The following is a 12,553-nucleotide window of genomic DNA, read 5'->3' on the forward strand; positions in this document are numbered from 1 at the left end:
GCGGCGGTGCCGGTTGCGTTGTACCGGTGGCCGTTACCCGGGCAGGGGCGCGGAGCTGCCTGTAGCCGGCGGGGCTCGGCGGCTGTGCCCGCCCGGCGTGGGCTTTCAGGTAAGCCCGGGGGTTGCGGGGCTTTCGCTTGAGGAGGGAAAGAAGCGGTGGTTGGGAGCTGGGAATGGCGGAGCTGGAAGCAGCCTGGGTGGCCTTCGTGGCGGGCGGAGCTGAGGCCGCTTCCTCTGGCTTCCCCCTGCGGCGGTCGTGGGTACCGGTATCACGGTGGGTGAAAAGTCCTGGGAGGTGTGTGAAAACTTCTCGGTGCGTGAGAGTCGCGGGGAAGGCCTGGTACGGGGCCGTGATGCTGATAAAACGGTGCAGCAGCGTCCCGTAAGAGCAGGAAAATCGTGCGAAGCCTTGAAGTGAAAGATTAATACTTCCAGAGGGAAAAGTTTTCCTTTTTTCCTCTTTTTTTTTTTTTTTTTTTCTTTTTTACATTTAAGGGCTGATGCTTAGTGTGTTATATAACCTGTCATGCTTATTGTGTGGTTTGGAGCCCTTGTTGTGCTGCTTGCCAGAGCTACGGGCTATGTGTGCTGTGGCCACACTTTGCCGCCTGTGCCGCTCTGGATCCCCTTCTCTTGGGGTGTCTGTAGCTCTAAACTCTATTGTCATGATAAGCGGAATTACAACAACATATCCCAGTTACAAGTACCTTTCAGTGGCTACAGCAAGCCAATATACCTGTTTATACCAGAATATCTAAGGTAATTACAGTGCTGCATGTTACCACATGGACAGTCTGTATCTTGGGTTCTGTGTGCTGGCAGGAATTGTACTTTACTGTCTGAAACCTGGGTTCATATGAAAAATTTCAGTTCCAGCTTTGCGTATATAAATTAATGTTTGTCTTTTGCCTCTTATGTAAGAAGACACAGAATTAGAGCGTAATCTTGACAAACCACGCTTTGAAATAATCTTATATTTAAACCAAATCAACTAAGATGTCAGTTATCTAACAAATGTTTCTTGTCAAGGTCTGATAAGAGTGTAGCTGATGAATAAGACTTCTAGATCTTGACAGCACAGGTATATTTCCTTCTAGTAGTAGCTTATTCACAGGTCAGTGTTTGTTCAAGCTGTGATAATATTTCAGGCCAAGTATTTCCTGGCTTTCATACAGTTGCCTGACAAAAATAAAACTTGTAGATTAGAAGGAACAAAGTAAGCATTGCTGCTTAGCTTATGTATCACTGAGGTTTGTTTTAATGAACACTGTGTGTTTGCCATTAGTATTTAGAGAGCCAATGCGTATGCATCGCTGTAGCATAGACATGGGAATGTAGTATTAGAAGACCACTGAATTGTTGTGTCCAAAGCTTCAAAACTGTAGGAGGCCATGTGGTAGGTGTCTAATTGCTAGAACATTTGCTGCCATAGTCTGAATAATTGCCCAATGAGTTATTTTAAACTTAATCCGTAACAAAAGCTGCCAAGTCACATCTGTGATATCACAGGAAAAAGCAATAGGAGGGTAAAGTGCAGACAAAATATACTGTTGTTTTTTTTCCTAAATAAAATGCATTTTTAAAGGTTATTTTGAAATTTACCTGCCTACTATCAACACTGAATCAACTTATTTTCATTTTCTATAACAACTATTCACTGCCCAGATTTGGAGATGCACAAAAATAATTAAATTAGGAATTAATAAATGAATTGCTGATCTGTAAAGTGACTGAAAAAATTACTTAACAGCAATACTTTAATTTGTGCTCTGGCATGAGGTCTTCTAATTTTCTACTGTCCCCTTAATAGCCAAATGTATCTATTAGTCTTTGGAATGTTTCTCAACTCTGTCTTTTATTAAGATACATTGTGTTATCTTTATAATACCAACTATTTATCAGGTCCTGCAGAGATAACCATGAAGCTTGGGTTATTCTTGCAATGAGCTTTTATTCTAAATTGACACTATAACGGGATGACAGAGAAGTGGATGTGGAACAATATGATTGTGTTGTGTGGTTTGGGTGGTTGGTTTTGTGTTTGTGGTGGTGTGTGTTGTGGGTGTTTTTTTTTTCATATCTTCCTTGTCAGACATGGTTTTTAGCAAGGTTGTGGTATGTGTGTAAGGCTTTTCCCTGGTAAATGGTTGGTTTTCATTGAGAGAAGAATATCTGTTCTTGTTTCATCATGATGCAAACCCCTCTGCAGACCTTTCCCCCAAACTATCAGAAACTTGTTATGGAAATTATGAAGACGATGAAGAAAGCTTTCTCCTTAAAGAAGTTGCAGCTATCAGTCTCAAATTGACTTGTCTTCTAAGGGACTTCAGAAGCTCTACAATATGTGATCGAAGAGCAAAAAAAATAATTTTGCTTTATCTTACAGGATGGAACTGACTTGTGGTAATGAGAAACTTTTCAGACCATCCTATATTACTAGTGCTGAGCTGCCTGAAAGAACAGGACCATCAAATGTGGAAGATATTAAAGCAGATCTCTCTGCTGAATTTTCTTTGGTTTCTTCAAGCTCAGACACAAGCCAGGTAAGAAAGCTTTAATGTTAGCATTCTTTGGGGAGATATATTTTAAATAAGCTTAGTCTTTTCACCAATAAGAATAGTCAGAATTTTACAGAAAAAATGCAAAGCATCTTGAATATGTTTTTAATTTGGAGGAGATACAAAGGATTAAATTAAGTTGTGTGGCACTGCATTGATACCTTATTGGGTGCATCAGTCTTCTGTGAATGAGACTAATTGCCAGTTATAGAATGTTTTTGTGGGTTTTATTCTTGATCTCTAGTTGGCCTGAATGTAGAGTGTGTGTGTATATATACATATCTATTGCAAGATTATTAACTCTAAGTTATCACAGCAAACTCCTACAAGGGCATAAGCACTTGTCGGAACTGGTGTAGTGAATTACTTTTGCTACTCATGTCAGTCTATTCAAAATAGCCTGATGAAAATGGAACTGCCTTAACACACTAGTTAGCAAACAAAGAATTGAGCCAAATTTCTAACTTTTAAAAAAAATTTTTTTTTTATTTAAGAGGAGCAGTTTGGAGTCTAAGGAACACATACAAGTTTGCCTGCGTATTAGGCCATTTACATCGTTGGAAAGAGAAAATGAATTTCAGGTGTGACATTTAGTTTAACTTAAATGGATGGGGGGGTGGTGGTGTGGGAGGTGTGTGTGTGGTGGTGTGTTTTTTTCTTCTTGTAAGCTGAGATCTTTATACTCTTTTGATGCCTACATTGCTTGTGCTTCCTTTTAATAGGATTGTGTTTCAATCGAAGACTCAACGAGCATCATACTGAAGCCTCCCAAAAACTCTTTGAGTCGACTAAGTGAAAAAACTGCTGGACAGATGATGCAGAAGTTCACTTTTTCACATGTAAATGAATTGTCCTTAAGTTTTTAGTTTATTCCTGGAAAATAGTTGTTTAACTTCTATTTTTCTTGGTATTAAATAATATATTTTAAACTGTCAATAGTCTTTAAGATTATGTAAATGTAGAGTTTAAAAAATTATTTAAAAGTATCTAATTATTGTGTGAACAAAATAAAGTGACAGGTTTTTCTTGGTAATGCTTAGGTGTTTGGACCTGAAACAACTCAAGAAGAATTCTTTGAAGGGACCATGAAGCAACCAGTGCAAGACTTCTTAGATGGATGTAATCGTCTTATTTTTACATATGGCGTCACAAATGCTGGGAAAACCTACACATTCAAAGGTATAAGTAGAAATGCATTCTCCTTGAATTAACTTCATTTTTTTTAAAGTGAGGATTACTTCTAGCAGAAATACAGTATTTCAAAGAGATGCACCTGATGTCAAACTGAATTGGATTTCAAATTTGGTCTTTTTTTTTAAACACCCTGTATTAACTCTTTGCTTTATTTAAACTGTAGGCCCTATACCTTGGCTTCTCTTGGATATTAATAAATAGCCCTTGAAAGTCTCCTTCCATAACGAATGTCACTAAACTGTCAGAGTCACTACCAGAATTCACATAAACATATAGTGATATTGCTTTGTAAGGCTGTAATAATTTCAGCCTGGTGTGTGTGACTTCTCTTTTTTCCTCCAAGTATCTAGAAAGTCAGTGAGGAGAGGGAGTTAGGAAAGTATATCATCTATATATCAGGATTTGAAAAGTATATTAAGTCACTCTACATCAAACTAGCATTTTGTTACTTTGGGACCATCTTGTCTAGACCATACTTTAACCAAGAAAGGTTGGACCAGATGATCCTTGAGGTCCATTCCAACCTGGTATTTTATTATTTTTATTATTCTAAAATATATGCATCTTATTTGAAGACAGTGCACATAAGGAATAGTATGATTCTTTCAATTATTATAGGCAGAGAATAAATGTTTTTGAAACATGTTTGATTACTTCCAAGTATTTCTGTCATCTCAAGTTTCTGAGCTTATCAATAATGGAGCGAGTTCTCACAAGACTTCTAGAACTTTTTGTGTAGTCTGTGGAACTGCTACAGGACTATGGCTGAGAGATCAGTCATCAGTTTTATTTCAAGATTACTTAATTGAGAGAAGGGAGTGAAGGAAGCCTGTGAAATGTGACTGAAAAACTGCAAATCTGTATTAAATGTATCTTGACTGTGGTTTGTTTGGGTAGTTTTTCTTCTGGCTAAGCTTATGCAGAATACCCCAGCAGGGATTTTTGGTGTTTTATGATGGAGTTTTGGTTTTTTTTATTATTATTATATGCCCCTTACTCTCTAAGAACATGAGCTGTTGCTGAAAGCCAAATACCTCTCAAAACACTCTAACACTCCTGTGACTGTAAGAATACAAAAAACCCCACTACTTTGTGCTGTAAAAAGGCCTCCAAATCTCTCATGTATGCCCTGAGACTAGAATTGCTTCTCTTTCTGTATTCATTTATCTGTGTAACTTGCTCACAGTAATAATGAGGTTCTTTCTTTGGTATGTTGCTTTCAGGGACAGAAGATGATGTTGGTATTCTGCCAAGGACTATGGATATGTTGTTCAAAAGTATTCAAGGAAAGCTATATACAGCAATGGATCTCAAACCCCATCGGTGTAGAGATTATATAAAGCTGACTAAAGACCAAGTGAGAGAAGAAACTGCTATTAAAAATTCAATACTTCGCCTAACAAAAGAGGTAGAGGAGCACTTCTTATTCTGATGAGTACAGGGATATTTACATAGCTCAATGTTACCCTGTTTATTTTTTTCAGTGGGAAGATACTAACTGTATTTAAGTGTGGCTATGTCCATTTGCTGTCAGCCAGCTATTCAAATTAGTAGTAAAGTAAGGAATAGAGCTGATGAACCCTGTTCTCCTGTGGCTGAGTATTTGATAGGATGTAAACCCTAAGCTTTTCTTTTCTGTAGCTTGGGCACCTGACACAATTTCTCCTCTTGGGTTACTAGTGCTTAATAAAGACTGAATGCAAATAGTCTCTTCATCTGTGGGGATGCTAGTAGGTATGTTCTTTTAAACGATTTACTGTCTTTCAGGATACTTGGAAGAAATTAATGATTTTGAGGTTGTTCTCCTAGTCCAATTTGGAAAATAGCCTCAAAGGAGGCCAATGGTCCTCATTTCTTAACAGATTCCTGTTGAATAGTCTAGAAATACACTTAAATTTCCTAAGTTGTCTGGAATTCTAATGCTATTTAGTCCAATTACAGTTATGGGGGAATTATATTTCGTGTAAACATACCATTTTCTTGGTACCTTAAATTCTGAAGTTAAGTAGATAATATAAAAAGAACTGAACATATGCTAGGAATTAGAACTAGGAAGGGATTACTGTGCTTTTTTTATCTTTAACAAAAAGAATTAAGCATCTCCATAGTGGTATGCTAGGTTATAATGATGTGTTCTGGCTGTTGTGGGATGAAATATTTCTTACTTCGATTTTTTTTTTTTTTTTTTTTTTTTTTTTTAATCCATGAGTTCTTAATAGTTAACTGGACTTTTCCAGTCTGGAAAGCAGGTGGCAGCAAAATTCTTCAAGACTTCACTTCAAAAGCACAGGCACATGTTAAATCTAGCTCTAGCAGTCTTTATGGACTTCAGACAACTCCATCACATTTGGTTTTGTATACACATATGTCTTCTCTAGTTTCAAAAACTGTGGCTGTAACAACAGTAACTTTGCTACCAAATTTATGAGCTGAATTTGCATCTACTTGAACAGAGACAAGTTTGGGTTGGTGTTTCACATGTGTAAAGCTTAAATGTAAAAGGTTTGATTACATGAATATTTAAATTTCAGGAATCACTTCATGGAATTCCAGCTTTACATGAAATATACTTGTGACAAAACATTAAAAAAAAAAAAAAGAGCCCAAACCACATCTGTTCTTTCTTGTTTCTTTTTAATCCATGTTTCTTGTCTTCAGCATACTGGTTTTGGTAGATAAGTTGCATTTCTTTGCAGTTCTGTGCCCAAAATAAAGTTTAAAAAAAAGCTCTGAGAATGGAGTGTATGTTTATATGTCTATGAAACCTCATAAGCTTTAGCTGTAGGGGTTTATGTTGCCTCCCCTCCATTTTTTTTTTTTAAGAGCTCAGCAGAAGATATCTTTCCTTCTCTTTCTAAAACTTAGACTTTATTTCAACTGTGAAAGGCTTCCACAGCCTGTATCATGAAGCAATTACTTACTCACTTTATTTTTTAAGTGAATGGATGTTCTACATTTAACTCTATTTCTGAGGATTGACCTAGTAAACTGTAAGATATTGAATCCTGAATTACCAAATACCAGTAATAAAAATCTCTGGTCTCTCTGGATTCAACAGGTTAAGAGTAATGTGTAAACTGTTACTGGACTCCTACAAATAATCCTGTTAAATCACACTGTTTCTGTATGGGCTCCCACCACTCTATTTTTCTGTGGCTTGCTTTCTTCTGGTTCAGCAAGCTGAAATGCAATATATTGTGATAGGGTGTAATGTAATAGAAGTGTCAGGAATGACTGTCGAGGTAAGAACAGCCCTTCCAACAGGAGTGTATAGGTGCATTGAACTAGTCATGATGTGTAGCTGGGATCTTTGTATTGGCATATTGCAACTATATGTAGTAGGACAACCTATGTATTAGGACAACAGAGCTATTACAAAAGTAACTGGTGCTGTCCTGGTGGAGTACTGTCAACAAAATATCTTAAATTCTCTCTTCTCTTTTGTAGATAGACCAACAAAATAGCATTGACGACAAAGAAGTGGTTGATTCTAAGGGTATGTTTTATATTAAACAATTGCAATCAAAGCTGGCAAAGATGCTTTCTTAAGGTCAATAACTGACTTCTGGCCTATGTTAATAATAAAATGACTACTTGGCATTTTTATATGCTTGTGAATTGGATAGTGAGCAAGTTATCTGGGCAGAAAACACAAAGATAAAGTGGTTAGAAGGATCCCTGAACAGGCATTAAATGAGATGAAACTATAGCAAGGTAAAGTAGTACTACTTATGCTATGGGTCCTAGTGGTATCCTGACAGGCTTTTGGAGTACCTATATAGAATCAGATGAACCTAATTCTAGCATTTAAAAACTACCTAAATAATAAGTTTGCTTTAAAAAGTTAAAATGAAGTGTACTTGTAAGTTTAATTCTCTGTCTTCTAAAGATATTGAAGAGACTTGAATAATCCAAGCTGTACATGTTTGATAGAATTTGCAAGTGGAAAAGGACCTGGTAGAGTAGGTCTCTCTTGTGAGTATGTAGGGTAACCACATGACTCCCAGATACTTAAGAAAAAGGGGGGAAATTTCAGTGGTTTTTTTGTCTGGTGTGTTTTTTAGAAAGCTATTCTAATATCAATTTTTGGTTGTTAATTTTTTAAATTAAATTCACTTTACCAGACCTATATTAACTTGTAACATTTTGTACTTGGCAGGTTTGGAAGAACTCTTAAATGACCTGGAACAACCTAGCACGACTGTGAAAAACTATGTTAAGTTTTCTGTTTGGATTTCATTTTTTGAGATTTACAATGAATGTTTTTATGATCTTCTGATTCCTACATCAAATGACAAGAAGAGAAAAACACTACGCCTTGCTCAAGATGTTAAGGGATGTTCTTATTTAAAAGGTGATTAGAGTACATTGCAAACTGCCAAACGTGTAACTTGAAAATTGTCTTTCTCTAATAATGGCTCATTCTAAATTAGAAAACTCTGAACTGCATTTACTGTGGCACTAGAAGTGTCTACATTGAGCATGAAAGGCAACAATCGACGTACATAGAAGTATCTGTACTTTTAACAGTGTGTGTTCTTTATTCTTGACTATAACTCTTAAAAGCCTGCATGCACTCCCCTGCCTTGATATTTCTTTGAATTGGAGAAATATTGAAAACAATTGATAAACTTGTTAGTAATTTTTTCCATTTTCTTAAAAAAGAGACTCCAGAAATTCTTGACTATAGTTATAATTGGCTCAACAGTTCTTTTTTTAGTATTTTAAGTAGAGAAACAGACTTCAAAGAATATGTGAGGAAGTTCAGTCTGACTACAAATTACATTTTACAGTACTCTTGTTTGATCAAACCTGTGATGTAATTTGTTTTGGGTTGGGGAGGGTGGGGAGTTAAACACCGAACTGTTGGTTTTGAGTTCTGTTGTTTCTGGCCGTGGAAAAAATAGGATTTGAAACCCGTTTGATTTGTTACAGGTTCTTTGTACAATCAAGACACCAATTCTAGATTAAAGGCTTTCTTTGTAGGTGTTTGTCCTGCTGCTTTTATCTTTCTTATGCCGGGCTATAGATTCAAAAACCTGAACTGGATGATAAACCCAGCTCCTTCATTTCTTCAAACACTAGAAAATGTGTGAAGTATGAAATAGTCTGCTTTGAACTATGCTTCAACATAATCTTTTTTTTAATAAATCTTGGAAATGTAAGGCTGTTCCTGATGTTATTGAGGCATACCAGTTAATGATTTTTCCTGGTCACAACTAGTATTTTTGCTAGTACAACTTTGGTGACCTCTAGTTATACAGGCCATAATGTTCATCTTAAGTTCTATTAGTAGGATTGTAGGTATTTACTCTAGTACATACCAAGATGACATATAGTTGTCATATTGCAGACAAAATTCTTTCTTCACTGATCTTTTAGTTGATGGCCCTGAAATATGTCCATATTTTCCCCTCCCTCAAGATTGTAGCCTAAACCAGAGAAGCCGTCCAGGTAGAATTCTGCCTTGATGACTATGAATGTAGGGATTTCATACTCATAGTAGACCCTACCTTCTGGCTTTTCAGTGTTTAGGCTAAGGTGTCTCACTTAATTTGGATGGAATGTATTTTCGTGTGCTAATAGAATGAAATGATGCAATATACTTGTCCTTCCTTTCCCAGGGAAGGAAGAATCTTGATCTTAGTTGTCGTCATATAACTTCTGTTTGAAGAAGGCTTAGTAAAACATTTGTGTGTCTCGAGTAAATGTATTATTTTTGGTGTGCATACATTATCCCCTAATACCTTCTTACTTTTTGATAATGATATTTACAAGATTATCATGTTTGTTCTTCCTAAAGATCTGCAGTGGGTTCAGATTTGTGATTCTAAAGAAGCATTTAAACTTCTAGAACTGGGATTGAAACACCAGAGTACTGCAAGCACAAAACTAAACACTTCCTCCAGCAGAAGGTGAGAAACAATTTGAGTAACATTGGGCGTAGAATGATATGTGTGGGGAAGGAGGAACTAAAATACGTCTTGTGGCCTTTAGGAGGACAAGAGGCCTTAACAAGGTCTAGATAATTACGTTTCAGTTTTGGCATTTTGTAGCAGTTGTGTCCCAATGTTTTAAACCAAAAGGATTAAGTCCTTCAATAAGATGAACATGTATAAAAGCTAACAACGTTTTATCAAATCTCTTCTTCAAGCAGATGCACTTATCTTTATTCTATTTAAATGCCTGAGGAAATAAGCAAAAGTGCTACATAAATATACCTTTAAAAGCTTGTTTCTGATAGAGTATATGCTTAGATATGTTGACAGGTTCAACAATGTTTTGAACAGATGTTGCGGAGGCTAAAAATATTATGAAAGTATTGGTCTACTTTATTACTACTTTGCTGATTTTAAAATCTCTCCTTTTAGTCACAGCATATTCACAGTTAAGATACTGAAAATTGAAGATTCAGGAGTACCACGAGTGACCCGAGTCAATGAGTAAGTTCAGAGCAGAGCCACTCTATTCTTTTGTGATGAAGTTGTCAATTATCTTGCATGTTGGTGTATTAGTACTGCACTATGTAACCCAGTGCTCTCTGGCAGAGCCTCATGCACATGTGGTGGTTTCCCCATGTTCTACACTCATACAATACTTGGCCATCTACCTCAAGCCATCAGGTTGCAACACTGTTTTGTATCTTGTCCCCTCTGGTCAGCACAGAGTTCTGCTAGCCTGCTATGATTGTGAACTCACCTAAGTCCTCAAAAAGGGAGAGAACAGGGAGGAAAATTAGGAAGCGTGTGAGGAAGGGTTTGGCAGGAAGTAGTGTGCAATTTGATTGGGGAGACAACACTGAAAAGGGTGAAAGGGTTCATGCAGATGAAGACCAAGAAATGCTTCCTCTAAGAAAAGTGATCGTTTTAAAAAGTGAATAACTTGTGTGTGTTCTAAGGTAAATAAAGAGAATTTTCCTTACCTGCTTTCAGACTGTCAATGTGTGATCTTGCTGGTTCGGAAAGATATACCAAGACCCGCAATGAAGGTGACAGATTGAAAGAGAGTGGAAATATAAACACCTCTCTTCTGATTCTCCGCAAGTGTATTAACGCACTCAAGAGCTGTCAACAGGCCAAGTAAGTTCTTTTATGAATTGCAAACTGGTTGTAGTTTTTAGGTATTGCCTACAATGTTTAAAAGTTATTGTTTAAAATATACAACACTAACGCTAAGTTTTTGGTAGGAAAGATGTATAGACTTGTAAATTCTGTAGTGTAAAGTCTTGTTATACCAAAGTTATATTAAATTTTCTTTGTTTTGCTCTTTAAATCAATCAAACTCTAACATCCTTTAAACATGCTATTATAGATGCTAGCAAATGAACTTTCTTCTTCTGAGCTCAGTTTTTCAAACAAACTTTGGAATAAGTTCAAAACCCCACTCTTACTAGTGTCATAGTAAGGGTCAAATTTTCAGCCTTTTATTACACCTTTGTGAACTAACTCAATTTTCATTCTAATGTAACATTTTTCACCAGGAGGCTATTGCTGTGCTATCATAACTGTGTGCTCTTTGATAAAATTTGCTGTTTTCTAAATCTTGACCCAACTTTAACAACTCTCCTCCTGATCTAGCTAACCACATACAAAAGCAAGTCTTCCCACTATTTATACCCTAGTTCAAGTATCTGAGTAAGAGTGAAATAATATGAAAAGTTAGCTGTCTAAAACCACTACAATATGTAGCCACAGCTGGATGTAGCTGTCCAGGAACTGCTTTCTCCACAGGTTCTCATTTGAATTCTCATCTATTTCTGTCCCAGAAGTTAAATGAACTCTGTCTGCTGATCGACATGCCAAGATGTGCTTTGCCAAATTCACTTACCATGTAACACTGATCCTGACAGCCTATTCAAAGTCTATCACAACTTAAGATGAAGCTTTGCTAGTTTGTGTTCCTGATTCAACCTATGTTTTGTGAATTTTCAGTCGTTTTATCTTCCTATTCTTTACAGATAGAAAGGCCATATTAAAACTAGCAGCTGCTTAGAGGACTGTTAATCTATTCACAATGTCTTTTTCTGATCCTAATAATTTGGAATTTTAACAATATAGAAAAAACGTTCTAAAGCATGATCTCTTGAAGTGTTAATAGATGCCCTTTGCAAGTTGAATAGGAAGCAGTAACTTTCTTAAAATGATTCTTGTTTATCAGTCCTGCAGCAAAGCTACTTATGAGCCATATATGTATTCTGGCAGGAATCTTGCTGAGTTCTGTAGCATTTCCATATAACTGAATAGCTGTCATGTGTCTGAAATGCAGGTGACCTATTCAGTGGCAAGTGTGTGGTTAGTCATGTTTTATGGATTCTCATAAAATTTCCTATAAGCATCAAAACCTAAATCAATGGCTGTTAAATTCAAGGGCACAACGTCTGATTTAGGAAATGCCAAACTGCTGGGAAATTAGGGAAACAGTTGTGAAAAGTATTTCCATGTGTTTGGTGTACACTCATCTTGCTTAGGCGCTTGCTGTTGTCCATTCTCAGAGGCAGGATATACTGAGTGAGAGAGATCTCTGGTAATGTTGGATACTGCATGCCTAGAACTAGATATGTCCTTTTCATGAATATGGAAAGGAAGAGAGAGGTGGGATATAATTTGGTGTAGCATAAGGCTATGTGACCTAGGCTAACTGTTGAATGGGCTTTTGGTCTAAGTGCTCTCACTGATATTGCTATCCTCTATCAGACATAATGCTAAAGCAGCAGCAGTCACAACAACCATGCAATCTCTTCACAAACAGCTGTGTTTAGTCCAAAACAACTTTAATTCATTTAAAGACTACTGCTTTTATAA

At 36.7% G+C, this 12,553-nt stretch overlaps 1 protein-coding gene across 3 annotated transcripts in view; it reads left to right on the plus strand.

Moving 5' to 3' along the window:
- Positions 1-9: 9 nt before the first annotated feature.
- KIF20B (kinesin family member 20B) overlaps positions 10-12,553 on the plus strand; it is a 40,849-nt gene continuing 28,305 nt past the window's right edge. For 2 of the 3 annotated variants that reach the window (XM_065639230.1, XM_065639233.1), the window contains exons 1-11: positions 10-109; positions 2,387-2,543; positions 3,053-3,139; positions 3,281-3,397; positions 3,599-3,737; positions 4,976-5,160; positions 7,200-7,248; positions 7,912-8,106; positions 9,556-9,667; positions 10,124-10,195; positions 10,685-10,831. In XM_065639230.1, coding sequence (XP_065495302.1) covers positions 2,388-2,543; positions 3,053-3,139; positions 3,281-3,397; positions 3,599-3,737; positions 4,976-5,160; positions 7,200-7,248; positions 7,912-8,106; positions 9,556-9,667; positions 10,124-10,195; positions 10,685-10,831 — 1,259 coding nt within the window. In that variant the 5' untranslated portion in view covers positions 10-109; position 2,387. Of the gene's footprint in view, positions 110-723; positions 760-2,386; positions 2,544-3,052; positions 3,140-3,280; positions 3,398-3,598; positions 3,738-4,975; positions 5,161-7,199; positions 7,249-7,911; positions 8,107-9,555; positions 9,668-10,123; positions 10,196-10,684; positions 10,832-12,553 lie in introns of those variants that run through there. The other variant, XM_065639232.1, reaches the window with a different exon arrangement.

Source organism: Caloenas nicobarica, chromosome 7 (genome assembly GCF_036013445.1).
Source record: "Caloenas nicobarica isolate bCalNic1 chromosome 7, bCalNic1.hap1, whole genome shotgun sequence".
NCBI lineage: Eukaryota > Metazoa > Chordata > Aves > Columbiformes > Columbidae > Caloenas > Caloenas nicobarica.